We start from the raw sequence: 15,522 nt of genomic DNA, 5'->3' as shown, positions 1-15,522 counted from the left end.
TCGTGGCGCAGTGGTTAAGGAATCCGACTAGGAACCATGAGGGTTCGGGTTTGATCCCTGGTCTTGCTCAGTGGGTTAAGGATCCGGTGTTGCCGTGAGCTGTGGTGTAGGTTACAGACGAGGCTCGGATCCCGCGTTGCTGTGGCTCTGGCGTAGGCTGGCAGCTACAGCTCTAATTAGACCCCTAGCCTGGGAACCTCCATATGCTGCGGGAAGTGGCCCTAAAAAAAGCAAAAAGACAAAATAAAATAAAATGGTTCATCTCAAGCCACATTTTAGATGAAAACGGGCACTGCTGTTATTGGGGTCCAGAAATTAACATGACTACACTGAAAGAGACACAGGTTTTGCTTCCATCACAGTAATCTTACGGCAGTGGTGATAATGTGACCTGTGACATGTTTTGCAAGTCTCATGACGTAACAAAACTTTTCAGTGTTATAAATGATGAAGGAACAATATATTTTAGATCATCTGCCAAAATAGCAATGTACAATGTTAAATTCCTACAATTTAACTTCAAGGGCCCTAGAGTAAATTGCTTGAAGAAAATGGATCCCAAGTAGAAACAGACCAACTGAACAGACCGATCACTAGAAATGAAATTGAAGAGGTCATAAAATCACTCCCTACAAATAAAAGTCCAGGACCAGATGGCTTCACAGGTGAATTTTATCAAACATATAAAGAGGAATTGGTGCCCATCCTCCTTAAACTCTTTCAAAAGGGTGAAGAAGAAGGAATACTCCCAAAGACATTCTATGATGCCACCATCACCCTCATTCCAAAACCAGACAGAGATACCACCAAAAAAGAAAACTATCGCCCAGTATCATTGATGAATATAGATGCAAAAATTCTCAACAAAATCTTAGCCAACCGAATCCAACAACATACCAAAAAAATTATACACCATGACCAGGATGGGTTCATCCCAGGTTCACAAGGATGGTTCAACATACGCAAATCAATTAATGTCATACACCACATTAACAAAAAAAAGTCAAAAATCATATGATCATCTCAATAGACACAGAAAAAGCATTTGACAAAGTCCAACATCCATTCATGATCAAGACCCTCGCCAAAGTGGATATAGAGGGAACATTCCTGAATATAATCAAAGCCATTTATGAGAAACCCACAGCAAATATAATCCTCAATGGGGAAAAACTGAAAGCCTTCTCACTCAAATCTGGAACAAGACAGGGATGCCCACTCTCACCACTGCTCTTCAACATAGTTTTGGAAGTCCTAGCCACAGCAGTTAGACAGACAATAGAAACAAAAGGCATCCATATAGGAAGAGAAGAGATAACACTGTCACTGTATGCAGATGACATGATACTATACATAGAAAACCCTAAGGACTCAACCCCAAAACTACTTGAACTGATTCATAAATTCAGCAAAGTAGCAGGATAGAAGATTAACATTCAGAAGTCAGTTGCATTTCTGTATACCAGCAATGAAACATTAGAAAAGGAATACAAAAATACGATACCTTTTAAAATTGCACCTCACAAAATCAAATACCTCGGAATACACCTGACCAAAGAGATAAAGGACCTATATGCCGAGAACTATAAAACTTTAATCAAAGAAATCAAAGAAGATGTAAAGAAATGGAAAGATATTCCATGTTCCTGGATTGGAAAAATCAATATTGTAGAAATGGCCATACTACCCAAAGCAATCTACAGATTCAATGCAATCCCTACCAAATTACCCATGACATTTTCCACAGAACTAGAACAAACAATCCAAACATTTATGTGGAACCACAAAAGACCCAGAATTGCCAAAGCAATCCTGAGAAACAAAAACCAAGCAGGAGGCATAACTCTCCCAGACTTCAAGAAATACTACAAAGCCACAGTCATCAAAACAGTGTGGTACTGGTACCAAAACAGAAAGACAGACCGACCAATGGAACAGAATAGAGAATCCGGAAATAAACCCTGACACCTATGGTCAATTAATCTTTGACAAGGGAGGCAAGAACATAAAATGGGAAAAAGAAAGTCTATTCAGCAAGCATTGCTGGGAAACCTGGACAGCTGCATGCAAAGCAATGAAACTAGAACACACCCTCACACCATGCACAAAAATAAACTCCAAATGGCTGAAAGACTTAAATATACGACAGGACACCATCAAACTCCTAGAAGAAAACATAGGCAAAACACTCTCTGACATCAACATCATGAATATTTTCTCAGGTCAGTCTCCCAAAGCAATCGAAATTAGAGCAAAAATAAACCCATGGGACCTCATCAAACTGAAAAGCTTTTGCACAGCAAAGGAAACCCAAAAGAAAAAAGACAACTTACAGAATGGGAGAAAATAGTTTCAAATGATGCAACCGACAAGGGCTTAATCTCTAGAATATATAAACAACTTATACAACCCAACAGCAAAAAAGCCAATCAATCAATGGAAAAACAGGCAAAAGACCTGAATAGACATTTCTCCAAATAAGATATACAGATGGCCAACAAACACATGAAAAAATGCTCAACATCGCTGGTTATAAGAAAAATGCAAATCAAAACTACCATGAGATATCACCTCACACCAATCAGAATGGCCATCATTAATAAATCCACAAATAACAAGTGCTGGAGGGGGTGTGGAGAAAAGGGAACCCTCCTGCACTGTTGGTGGGAATGTCAACTGGTACAGACACTATGGAGAACACTTTGGAGATACCTTAGAAATCTATACATAGAACTTCCATATGACCCCGCAATCCCACTCTTGGGCATCTATCCGGACAAAACTACTTAAAAGAGACACGTGCACCCGCATGTTCATTGCAGCACTATTCACAATAGCCAAGACATGGAAACAACCCAAATGTCCATCGACAGAGGATGGATTCGGAAGATGTGGTATATATACACAATGGAATACTACTCCGCCATAAAAAAGAATGACATAATGCCATTTGCAGCAACATGGATGGAACTAGAGAATCTCATACTGAGTGAAATGAGCCAGAAAGACAAAGACAAATACCATATGATATCACTTATAACTGGAATCTAATATCCAGCACAAATGAACATCTCCTCAGAAAAGAAAATCATGGACTTGGAGAAGAGACTTGTGGCTGCCTGATGGGAGGGGGAAGGAGTGGGAGGGATCGGGAGCTTGGGCTTATCAGACACAACTTAGAATAGATTTACAAGGAGATCCTGCTGAATAGCATTGAGAACCTTGTCTAGATACTCATGTTGCAACAGAAGAAAGGCTGAGGGAAAAATGTAATTGTAATGTATACATGTAAGGATAACCTGACGCCCTTGCTGTACAGTGGGAAAATTAAAAAAAAAAAGAAAAGAAAAAAAAAGAAAATGGATCCCAAAGACTACAGGTGGGGAAGTTTTGAGGTATCTCCATATTCAAGTGGAGAGCAAAGAAGTCCAAATTTAAAAAGAACTGCAGATTGACTAACGTGACAACTCTGGTCTGCATAAAAATTCTTTTTAAAAGAGGCATCTTGAAGAATATGACTCAAACACTGGAGGAATTAAGATGACGGGCAGTGGAAAGAATAACATGTGAATTCTTTAAATAAAAACTTAACGACTTTAAATAATTTTGCCTATGTTACTCATAAAAAAAAAAACCTTTACAGTTAAAAAAAAGTCTTAATTTCATGTATGTGAATTTCACCTGGATATAAAGGAGGAGGAGGAAGAAGAGGAGCAATAGGGCTAGCCTCAGTCAGCCTCCCCACCCTAAAAGCAGAAAGGCACACACAAAACAGGAACCTGCAAAGAGCAGTCTCGATACAACTTAACACAACTTCCTTTTCTCCTTGCTCTCCTTCCAAGTACCCCTCTGCACCGACTTGCAAAAGCAAAGGAAACAGATGGAACAGCCTGGGTGCCTAGGACTGCCAGTCCAGAGCAGGAAGTTTCTTCCTGAGGCAGTAAAACTGGCTCCAGGCTCACAAAGCCCATGCAAACCAACCACAGAATCTCACCACCACCCAAGTAACTCCTGTGCTCCCCACTTCAACTTACTTTCTCTTCTGTATTTCTTTTTTTATTTTTATTTTTATTTTTGGCCGTATTCACGGCATGCAGAAATTCTGGGGCCTGAGATTGAACTGACACCGCAGCAATGGCCCCAGCCACAGCAGTGGCAAGGCTAATCCTTAAACCACTGAGCCACCAGGGAACTCCCTCCTTCTGTAGTTTTTGTCCTCTGTAAATCAGCAGCTAAAGAGAAAGAAGTTTGTTGGTGGTTTTTCAAGAATTTACTCTTTAAGAAACAAAGCATCGCTATTTTCAGCTAAGAGATTAGGTTGAGGAAGGAAAAATGAGAAAATGTTTTCTTGCATTCAGTGCCAAAAATTAAAAAAAAAAAATGTTTTCTCCTCCCTTTCCATGAATAAAGGGAGCCCTGACAGCCATGGTGTCTTGGAGTTGTTAGCATAGCTTATAGTCCACAGGAACCATCGCTGTCTTCCTTACAGACAGTAATTCTTCTACTGTCTCCACTGAACTCAAACTAGCAAGAACCTTGGAATAAACTTGTGAAAAGCAAGAGCACTTGGAAGAAAGCAAAACAGCCAGTATACACCACAGAAAATGTCTTTCCTGCATTGCCACCATCACATCTTCACTCCCCTTAACATTTATACTTTACTGCTTCTAGAGGCCAATGCCAAGGGAAGGTCTGGGGCTAGTTAGAAAGAAAGAGCTATGATACAGTAGGGATGGGAATGCCACCTCCTCAAAGAGAGCGAAGGTGAGGCCAGGCGGTAGGAGCTTTCTGAAGCTAGTTCCTAAGCTTCGCCTACCTTTGCGCCCTGATAAGCCGCCCCTCACCCACTCCTCCCCCATTTATGTAAGGGTCAGTAGGATGTACATAAAGGGCAGGAATTTATGCGCCAGAAAAATTACATGGGCAAATTATACACACTTAACCTGAAAGAAAACACTTCTGAGATAAAGAATATTATAAGCAACCAAAAAAAAAAAAAAAAAAGCACTTGGGAATGGGAGAAAACCTTTGCAAATGAATCGACTGACAAGGGATTAATCTCCAAAATTTATAAACCTCTTGCAGCTTAATACCAAAAAAACAAACCACCCCATCAAAAAATGTGCAGAAGATCTAAACTGATTATTCTCCAAAGAAGACATACAGATGGCCAAAAAAAGAAAAAAACCTGAAAAGATGTTCAACATCACTCATTATTAGAGAAATGCAAATCCAAACCACTATCAGGTACCACCTTACACTGGCCAGAATGGCCATCATCAAAAAGTCTACAAACAATAAGTGCTGGAGAGGGTGTAGAGAAAAGGGAACCCTAACACACTGTTGGTGGGAATGTAAATTGGTGCAACCACTGTGGAAAATAGTGTGGAGATTCCTCAGAAAACTCAAAATAGAACTACCATTTGATCCAGCAATCCCACTCCTGGGCATCTATCCAGAGAAAACCACGACTCGAAAAGATACATGTACTCCAATGTTCATTGCAGCACTATACACAGTAGCCAAGACACGGAAACAACCTAAATGTCCATCCACAGAGGAGTGGATAAAGATGTGGCATATGGAATATTACTCAGCCATTAAAAGGAAAGAAATAACAGCATTTACAGCAACATGGATGGACCTAGAAATTATCATGCTAAGGGAAGTCAGTCAGATGGTGAAACACCAACATCATATGCTATCACTTACATGTGGACTCTAAAAAAAAGGACACAATGAACTTCTTTGCAGAACAGATACTGATTCACAGACTTCCAAAGAAACCATAAGTTGGTAGGTAGGGGGATGAGCTAGGGGTTTAAGATGGAAATGCTAAAAAATTGGGTTGTGATGATCACTGTACAACTATAAATGTAATAAAATTCTTTGAGTAATTAAAAAAAAAGCAGTTGGCCAGATAATCAATTAAGAATCATTAGAATTTCTTGAGTTCATGAAACATAACCATCCTCTTTGCATCCTGACTACCAGCCCTGTGCCAGGAACTGTCCAGAGAGTGCTGTGCCATCACATGAAACAGGTCAGAACTCAGAGACGTGAGTGTATAACCACTGAGTAAACTGCACGCCTTACATAGGAGAGGGTCTTGAAGGTCTGACAAAAATACTTCATCATATGTATTCTTTGATTGTCAGAGATGATTGTCAATCATCCTGGGTTTACAGGCTGTGCAGACTTGAGGCACTAAACAGGGATCAGAGGGTCAGCTTCATTAGTGCTAGAGCAGGACGGGGGCAGACAGGCCAAAATGGGCCCTCCTCAGCCCTCCCTACTGACGCAAAGCTGGCCAGCCCCCAGAGCGTGGTAAACCTGACAGCAACCCTGCAACTGGTTTTGCAATCAGAGCAGCTGAACCAGGGGGAATGGAGACCTGGCTGGGCCTGCCCCAAGCAGAACCTGAAATGCCAACAACTCTCCTCTCCAGCCCTGGGCCCAGGAGTGCCAAGGCTGCAGCAGACCAGCAAGAGTGAGAGATAAGGCTGGCAGCACTAGTCCACTTAAAAAAAAAAAAAAAAAAAAAAAAAGATCCCTGATGGATGCTTGGGTCCTTAATCAAAACAGGCTCTCAAGGAGAAAAGTAAGTTACTGGGTGAATAGAGAAATCAACCTGAAATGTTCACTCCCATATCAGCTTACCCCCCAGTACAAGGAACAGAATTCCCTCCCTTCCTCATAGACACAGGGAATAACTGCTTTCCCCAACATAGCCTCTCACCTAATCCTCAAAACAGCCTTGTGCAGGAAGTTCCCACTGTGGCTCGGCGATAACAAGCCTGACAAGTATCCCTGAGGACCCAGGTTCGATCCCTGGCCTTGCTCAGTTTGTTAAGGATCTGGCATTGCCGTGACCTGTGATGTAGGTTGCAAACACAGCTCAGATCCCAAGATCCTGTGGCTGGGGCGTAGACTGGCAGCTGCAGCTCCAATTTGACCCCTAACCTGGGAACTCCATATGTTTCAAGTACAGCCCCTAAAAAAACCAAACAAAAACCAAACCTGTGCAGTACACCCTATGCACATTCTAGGTGCTCAGATGAATTAAATGAGGAAGAACTAAAATAGGTGAGGTTTCCTGGGGAATAAGATAAGCAGGTGGCAGAAACAGAACATAAAACATCTGTTAACAAATAAAAAAATATATTTTCTCTAGGAAATTCTAAACTGCTTTGCAAGCATGGACTTGAGAGTTCACTCTAGAATTTAGAGAAGAGGCACCTAATACTTAAGAAACTTCAACACGCTGAAGGCCTTTCAAGTCTTTGAATTCTGTTATGTAGGGAATTTATTTCTTCCACTGCATGATGAAGGTTTTGATTTTTATATGAAACAAAGCCCAGGAGAGTTCAAAGAGGGCTCTCCACAAAAATAAAAGCTAAGTGGCATCAATATTAATAAAGCCAAACTAAAAAGATATTTAATAACCTTTGCAAAATTAAAAACAATGACTAATTCAATCCAAGCAACTAGGTCATGCTTAAATTCCAGGATCTCTAAAACGCAGATAGAATAAGGCAAGAATTTTGCTTTGCTTCAGTGGTCAAAGTGAAGGGCCCATTCAAGGGCAAGACCAGTAATACAGTCACAGTGGGGACACCAGAGGGACAAATAGGGGGCAGGGGAGGGAAGCTGGGACACAGGACAAAGCAGGATGACCAGGATAGTACCACCTGGGACTCTGACAGAGTTTGCGAATATCAAAAGGGGGACAAAAAAAAAAAAAATATATATATATATATATATTCTCACAAAGACCAGTCATTCAGCAGACCTCTGAGAGGCTCTTACAGAAGCCATAAAGCCTCAGGCATGTTTCCTGCTTGGAGGAAGCAAGTGAACAAGCTAATCAAAGAGATTATGACCTACACAAACAGCAACTGAACAAGGCAAAATTTGTTGAGGGCTTCAGACAGGCACACGGTATATGAGAAATTAAACAAGGACAAAAGGCACTTGACTAGGGAGAGGAGGCAAGGCACTGAACAACTGAGTAAAAGGGATTGAATGTATAAAAGATCATCTACCAATTCTCTGCCTATTGCTCTGGGCTGCTTTCTAATTATTCTTAAGGACAATCTTTCAAGAGTTCCCTGGTGGCACAGTTGGTTAAGGATCCAGTATTGCTGAAACTGTGGCACGAGTTAGATCTCTGGCCCTGGCACCTCCACATGCCACGAGGGCAGCCAAACAAAGAAATGACCTTTCAGGAATTCCTTGGTGGCTCAGCATGTTAAATATTCAGCTTTCTCACTACTGTTCGATCCCTGGACCAGGAACTTCCACATATCTCGGGTGGGACCAAAAAACAAACAAATCTTAGGAAAAAAAAAAAAAGTATGATCTTTCATAATTTGGAAAAATATGAAAAATATTTCATAAGAAATCACACGCAGCTGAAGTTCAACCCACTAACATGCACCCTTCCAACTTAAAAACACACAGCGTCCTTTCAAACACTGAAACAGAGAGCAAAGCACTAGAATCTGGCCGTGGACCTACGTCCTAGCCTCCACATCCCACTTCACAGACAACACATCATCCAACTTTAGGAGTGGGTCAGCTTTCCTGGTTTCGATGTCATGTTGGTGGAAAAGAACAAGAGCATAAATAGATATCCCGCAAGAAGAAACTTATACTAGGCCAAGAACATTCGAGTTCCTTCGTTAACAAGGAGGAAGCCTGGCTGTCAGGTGCTGGCAGTAAGGTAAAACCTGCAGAAAGCAGGCAACCACTCACACACCTGACAGGCAGGCTGCATCACGGGCCTCTTCTGAGTTTCTAAAAGCCTCTACTGTGGCTCAACCCAGTCATCTCAAATGAAACAAACAGGTGATCTCTCTGACAATGAGATTAGATCTTTTTTTTACAAGAACTTTTTAAAGTAGCCAGTGACTGAGGATTTTCCAAAATACTGCACTGCACAAGAGAAATCTAGCAGTGTACTTTCCTAGGCCAACTACCTTGGTGCAGCTCAGGCCAAAAAAGTCAGTGACGGGACACGGCCAGAGCCAAAACCAGCTTTTCACCAAAAAAATAAAAAAATAAAAATAATAATGCAACTTTGTTTCTTCTGCACAAAATCAAAGGAGACACTTTGATTAATGTGCTATTTAACCTTAATTTTCTGAAGTTGAGAAAATTAAACAGCCTTTTTATTTTTTTTCACCATTGTATCTAAAATGGTTAGTTTAAGGGAGAATTTGACACTTTAATAAAATGTAAAAGTAAGTAACCAACTTTTTTCAAGCAAAATGACTTCTTAAAGAGACAAAAGGCTGCCAAGAGATCCAAAGGTTTCTGCTGAGTTAAAAATACATTTTAATAATCTAGGGACTCAGTGAACATATTTTTAAATGTATGCCCTAAGCAAGCACCAAACATTTTAGTTCTGTTCCTACATTACTTTCTAGGTTTTTATTATTTTAGTTCTTCTCAAATCTTTCAGAATTGGGACAAATACTAATAAATGGTGGCTATCACAGAAAAATATGAAAAGTGACAATGTGGGGTTTCAGCTTCCTAATGCAATAAGTGTACTGCAGTCACTGTTTCCACTACTCTGTACATTCTGCTACTTTGGAAGAAATGCAATCATAAATGAAGCAAAAAAGATAATTTCTTTCTCTGACCATAAATAAGACATGTACAGTCTACATTATAAAAACTAGCTAATGATTTATTCCTACACACTATATAAGAGAGACAATTTTCAACTATTTAATTGCTTTTTATGTTGAAAAAGTCATCTCTGCAGCCTGGGTTGCAAACCAGGTGAATCTCCTTTGAAGACAAAAAGGCAAAACAATAACAAGAAAATGGGATCCTTTCTGCATCTGGAGACAAGCTTATTTGTGGAATTTATGACTTAAAAAACAAACAAACAAACAAAAAAAAACAAAGAGCTGAGGTTAGAAAAAGAAATTCAGCCCCATTGTTTATGCTTCAAAGTTCCTGGAATTCCTCCGTACAGATCCTTACTTGTTCAATAATCTATGTCTTTCCCTTTGTCGTTAAAAACATGTTTCATTGACGATCCATCTTTGCATTAAGTAAGAACTGGCTTGAAGTAAGTCCTTCAAAAATCTGCTCTATGAATACATAACTCTCAACCGCTTTCTTCAATTTAGTGGCACAATAAAGTATTTTGCTTTCATGAGTAAAAGACAATGGCAAATACAAAACAAACTGAAGAGTGTACAAGTCACAAACTGTGATGAGACACCAGATAACTATATAGAATAGAGGGCTCAGTTGACTGGTAACTGGATATGGTAGCTTTTCTCAAGCTGAAGAATTAAACGCAGCCTAGATCTAGGGCATCGAGGAGATGTTCCCTTCGGAAATACTGGTGTCAAATTCCTTCCTGATACTACTGCGAGCAGCATTCAGACTAGGACAAAGATGAGAGTGGTCTGCCATCTTCCATTTCAATACCCCCTTAATGTGCCCAGCTTGGGGGGGGGGGTGTCAAGGGAAGAAATTGGCAACAATGCTATCATTAGTCTTGTCCTTAGGATGCTTGGAATGTTGTTAACCAGGCCTACTTCCCCAAAATCAGAGCTGTTTAGAGAAGAGTTCCAAAGGGTGAAGAATTGGACAAATAGACTCTTGGGTCACCAACTAACCAGGCTCAGAAAATCCCACTAGTCCTGGAATCTTCTCATTCACCAATAACAGTTTAAAAAAAAAAAAAAGTCTGCAGGAAAACACTCCTCAAAAGAAGGGGGAAAGAAAAAAAAAAAAGAAAAAACTGTTAGCTTTTTGTTCCTTTCATCTCTTAAAAGTGCTCCCATAAACTCCACTCTCTAACGCTTAACCAAAAACCAAGCCTTAAGATGTCAGTAAAGCACAAAATTACCAGGAAATACCCCAAAAAACTCCCCTTAGTAATCTCTCGTTCAGATTTCGGTAACCTCTCTCTCATGCCTTAGAGTGTGCTGGGAGAAACTGATTGCAGGATTGAGTCATGCCTAACAGAGTGACATTTTCATCTTTTATTAATCCATCATTGACCCTGCCTACTAAACATTCCTTCTCAGAAATTTCTTAAGAAAAAGGAGCAATAATTTCTACTTTATGATCACACTCTGAAACAAAAGAAAATGACAATAGACATCTCAAAGCACCCGTTGGAGATGTGTCTACTAAGTATTATAGCCCAGGCAGAACCCCGCAGCAGACACCATTCATCTTCTGTTCAACGATCTGAAAATCTCCATCCATGAAAAGTGGGCTAGATTGGGAAGAGGGAACACAAGACCCAAAATGTTTTGACTGGAGACCACTTTGGAAGTATTTCTAGTGGAAGTCTGAATCTTTTTTTTTTTTCTTTTGCTTTTTAGGGCCTCACCTGGGGCATATGGAGGTTCCCAGGCTGGGGTTGAATCGGAGCTACGGCTGCCAGCCCACACCACAGCCATGGCAACTTGGGATCTGAGCCGTGTCTGCAAATTACACCACAGCTCAGGGCAACACTGGATCCCTAACCCACTGAGTGAGGTCAGGGATCGAACCCACAATCTTGTGGTTACTAGTCAGATTCGCTTCTGCTGCGACACAATGGGAACTCCAGTCTGAGTCTTTCTACTGGAAGAATATGACGCTGGAGACTATATTTCATATAGCTTATGTACTTTACTGCCTTTTGCTTGTCCCCATATGCTCCTGTATTTACCCTGAAAAGCTTTCCTGGGGAGCCTGAAAACAGTCTGCCAAATGAGAAATATCTTCCCAAAAAGCATCTTAAAACACATCACGGAAGAGTCTCGTCCCTCTCCCCACTTACCTGGGAAAGCGTGTGGATTGGGCGACCCTCTCTTAAGGCACTTAGAACAGAGAATGTGCACGGTGTAGTGCAGTCCAGGCCATTCCTGAAGAAGGACATTCAGCTCCTCTACCAAGGGGGTTATGGCTTGCCATGCTGTCCATATGTTTGGTAAAGATGCATGGCTGGCGATGGACAGAGTGTCTGGCTGCAGGACCCCCTTGGCAGGTCTGTAACTCACCACCACAGGGACTTTTCCTCTATATGCAAAGATCTGAAGTTTGCCATCTGACCTGTGCACCACATGGCTGTTGATCTGGACGCTGTAGCGTGCAAACAAGCCAGGTGGAAAGGTGAAGGGAAAACTATATTCAATCTGTAACTGCTCAGCCACAAAGGACTGCCCGGCCAGGTTGGTCCCATTAATCCAGGCCTCTGCGTGGGGCACCTCATTCTGCACATAGCACGGGAACTTGTACCAGGCCGTGGACCCATTCAAAGGCTTGCCCTTGGGTTTGTTGAGGCAGTAACATAGTCCCATCTTCTCCAGCAGCTCCAGCAGCAGCTGCAGGTCCTGCTGAGCCTGGACATGAGGCTTCAACAGCAACCGGATGACATGGGCTGGCAGGAGCCCATGCAGAAGAAAGCCCTCCACATAATGATGAAGCTGGGTGGCCCGCAGCGTGTCCTGGCTCGGGGCGGGCAGTGCCATCAGTGGGGAGCTTTCGCCCTCACCCTCAGCCTCACCACTGGTCCCTAGGAGCAGCTTATGCAGCAGCAAGGAAGGATCCCTCTGGAAGAAAACATTGAGGATGTCGATTAGGCGGGACAGGTTGTGGAAGACATGCTCCTTGAGAGCCGGGCTGTCCTCAAAGTAGAGCAGCTTGCCACTCTCGTGCAGGTAGGAGAGAGCACTCTGCAGTCGGTCCTCGGTCAGCCCAGCCTGCAGGCCCAGGCGAGCTGAGTCCCACCAGCTGAGCCAGAGCCGCTGCGCCTGAGGGGGCTGGAAGTGCAGCTCCTCCAGCACCTGCCAGGACCTGGGCAGTACTCTGTGTAAGTTGGGGAAGATTTCCCGGTGCTCGGCAACTGAAAGCAGTTTGTCCCGAAGGCGCTTTAACTGGCAGGGATCCCTGCAGCTAACAGGCAGCACGGGGGAGAGGATCTGCAGCCGGTGGTTGAGCAGGTACTGAAAGTGGGCCTTGCGACGCCGAAGGTTCTTGTCTGAAACGCCATAGTACGCAGCATGGGGGCTGGCAGAGCGGAGCTCGAAGTCCCGGGCCAGCGCCTCATCTACCACCTGGGCTAGACGGCTTAGGCCCTCGGCGTCACGCTTCTCCTGAAGGGCAATCTGGCGGTGAATGTCCAAACACTTCTCCTCCAGCTCCTGTTCCCCGCAGAGGTCGGCATGCGTGCCTACAATGCACACCACTGCATGAGGCACCCGGGCCCCCACCCGATGCAAGAAGGAGCCCACAGTGGTTGGAAAGCGCAGTGGCTCATAGGTGGCCAAGTTCACCACCAGCACATAAAGAGCCCCCGGGGAGAGGAAGAAGGGCTGGATCACCTCGTAACTTTCATCCCCAGCTAAGTCATACACGATGAACCGCAGGCCCCTGGAGGCATCCGCTGTCCAGCTGGTCACCTCAATGCCCTTGCTCACAGGAGGAGGTGAAGCGGGGTAGCTCTTCTCCTTTTCCCCTTCTCCTTGGCTCACCTCCACTCTGTCTTCGGTGAGGCAGTGACAGAGCAGGGTCTTTCCTGCAGCCTTATGGCCCATCAGGAGCAGCTTGAGGCGGGGCTGGACCGCCGGCTGGGAATGAGCCAGCTCCTTCTGGTAGGCTGCGATATAGGGGATCCCCTTCATACAGACCTCGTAGGGGGGCTGGATCAGCGGGTTGTCCTTGATCTTCCACAGGCCCACCCTGGAGAGCTGGCCAAAGTTGTCTGGCAGCACAGCAATCTGGTTCCCCTGCAGCACAAGCTCCTCCAGGCCGGTCAGCTCCACGATGGAGTCTGGCAGGTATCTGATCCGGTTATTATCCAGCCACAGGGTGAGAAGTCGGCTCAGGCCGGAGATCAGGGATGGCACTGAAGTGAGCTGGTTGCGACTAAGGTAGAGCTCCTCCAGACCAGCCAGGGGCAGCAGCGCGGCAGGGAACTCCTCAAAGAGGTTGGAGGAGAGGTTGAGCATTTTGAGCCGCTGCAGGCGGCTAAACTGGGCGGGCAGAGCCTGCAGCCCGTTGTTGTCCAGCATGAGGCTCTCCAGGCTGGCCAGTTCGCAGAAACCGCTGGGCAGGGTGCCAAGCTCAGCCCCGCTCAGCCACAGGATCTTTAGGGCACGCAGGGCACTGATATCTTCAGGTAGGCCACGCAGCCGGTTGCTGGACACATCCAGCTCCTCCAGGGCCGCCAGCTGCAGCAGCTGCCGGGGAAAAGCCGTGAGCTGGTTGTGGTCCACGTCGAGGGTGCGCAGGTGGGAGAGGCAGGAGAAGGAGTCGGGCAGGTGTGTCAACCGGTTAAAGCTGACGTCCAGCTCCTCCAGGTGGACCAGCGCGCCCAGCTGGGCAGGCATGGCGGGCAGCTGGTTGTGGCTGAGGTTGAGCTTCCGCAGCTCACGCAGGGCGCTCACCACTTCGGCGCCCAGGACGCTCAGCCGGTTGTGGCTCACGTCCAGCTCGGTTAGGTGGTGGCCCAGCTCCGCCACCGCGGGGGGCAGCCGGGCGAAGCGGTTTCGGCGCAGAACCAGGACGCGCAAGCTGCCCAGCGCAGAGCCCAGCCCGTCGGGCACCTCCTCCAGGCCGTTGTTCCCCAGGTTCAGCACCTCAATGTCCGCGATGTTGGCCGGCAGCACCAGCTGGGGGGCGTCGGGGGAGTCGATCTGGTCGGCACCTGGGCTGCCCCCGGCCGCGCTGAGGGTGAGCTGGCGCAGGTTGCTCCTCAGCTTTCTGGCACGCAGGGCGGCGTCCCGCCACAGCCTCACCGTTTTCAGGTTCCCACTGTCCGTCCCAGCCATGGTGGGGTCCCGGGCTGACACCTTGGCGCGGGCGCCCGCAGCTACATGCCGCGCTGCGCCCAGGCAGGCGCCAGTCTCTGGGGCCCTCTAGCTCCCGCTCCTCCCTTCCCACCAGCTCTCCGCGACCAGCGGAGGCGGGTCCTAGAGCAGCCAGCGGCCAGGCGCCCGCAGCTGGGGGGCAGCGGCGACGCGAGAAGCTCCGGGGAGCGCCGGGAGTGCGGCGCTGGGGGAGGCGGCCGGCCGGCGGGGAGCGCAGCTCGCATTCTCCGGGCTCTCGGGCCAGGGGCGCGCCGGGGCAGCAGGGCCGCCGCCCGCCCGCCGCGCCGCGGAGGATGCCTGCCGCTCCCCCTCCTGCTCCACCCGCCTCCGGGGCCTCGGGGCCGACTCTAGCCCCGCTACCCTCGCTGCCGCGGCCCCGCGGCCCGCAGCATCGTCGCCTCCGCGAGCTCCACGAGGACGGCGGCGGCCCGCTCCGCTGCGGGCATGATGTGGGCGCAGGGCCGGGCCGCCTCGTAGTCTCCGCTTCCCCGGGCTCCGGCGGGAGCGCGAGCGCCGCGTCCCCGCCACTGGGAGGGCGAGATCGGGAAGCGGCAGCGCCGCCCGGCGGAGCGGCCCCCACGTGACCCACGGAGACGCCGCGTGTTCCCGGCACCGCCCCGGGGCGGGGGCCACGGACCAGCGCCTTGAGCCGGGCTGGGGGCGCCTCGCCCTCCACGGGCGGCGG

At 46.4% G+C, this 15,522-nt stretch overlaps 1 protein-coding gene and 1 non-coding gene across 5 annotated transcripts in view; one reads left to right on the top strand and one right to left on the bottom strand.

The window, feature by feature from the left end:
- Nucleotides 1-14,932, bottom strand: part of MFHAS1 (multifunctional ROCO family signaling regulator 1) — a 97,157-nt gene extending 82,225 nt beyond the window's left edge. For 2 of the 4 annotated variants that reach the window (XR_007134000.1, XM_047772562.1), the window contains exon 1: nt 11,807-14,931. Coding sequence is in view for 3 of the 4 variants with exons in the window: in XM_047772562.1 (XP_047628518.1) it covers nt 11,807-14,798 (2,992 nt within the window). In the remaining variant the exon portion in view is untranslated. Of the gene's footprint in view, nt 1-11,806 lie in introns of all 4 variants that reach the window. The other 2 variants (XM_047772563.1, XM_047772564.1) reach the window with 1 other exon arrangement.
- On the top strand, nt 267-402 carry LOC125123803 (small nucleolar RNA SNORA1). Its single transcript, XR_007134179.1, has one exon. It is a non-coding gene; the product is annotated as a small nucleolar RNA SNORA1 (small nucleolar RNA).
- Nucleotides 14,933-15,522: the final 590 nt, after the last annotated feature.

Source organism: Phacochoerus africanus, chromosome 3 (assembly GCF_016906955.1).
Source record: "Phacochoerus africanus isolate WHEZ1 chromosome 3, ROS_Pafr_v1, whole genome shotgun sequence".
In the NCBI taxonomy this organism is placed as follows: Eukaryota; Metazoa; Chordata; class Mammalia; order Artiodactyla; family Suidae; genus Phacochoerus; species Phacochoerus africanus.
This window is presented reverse-complemented; position numbering and strand designations above follow the sequence as displayed.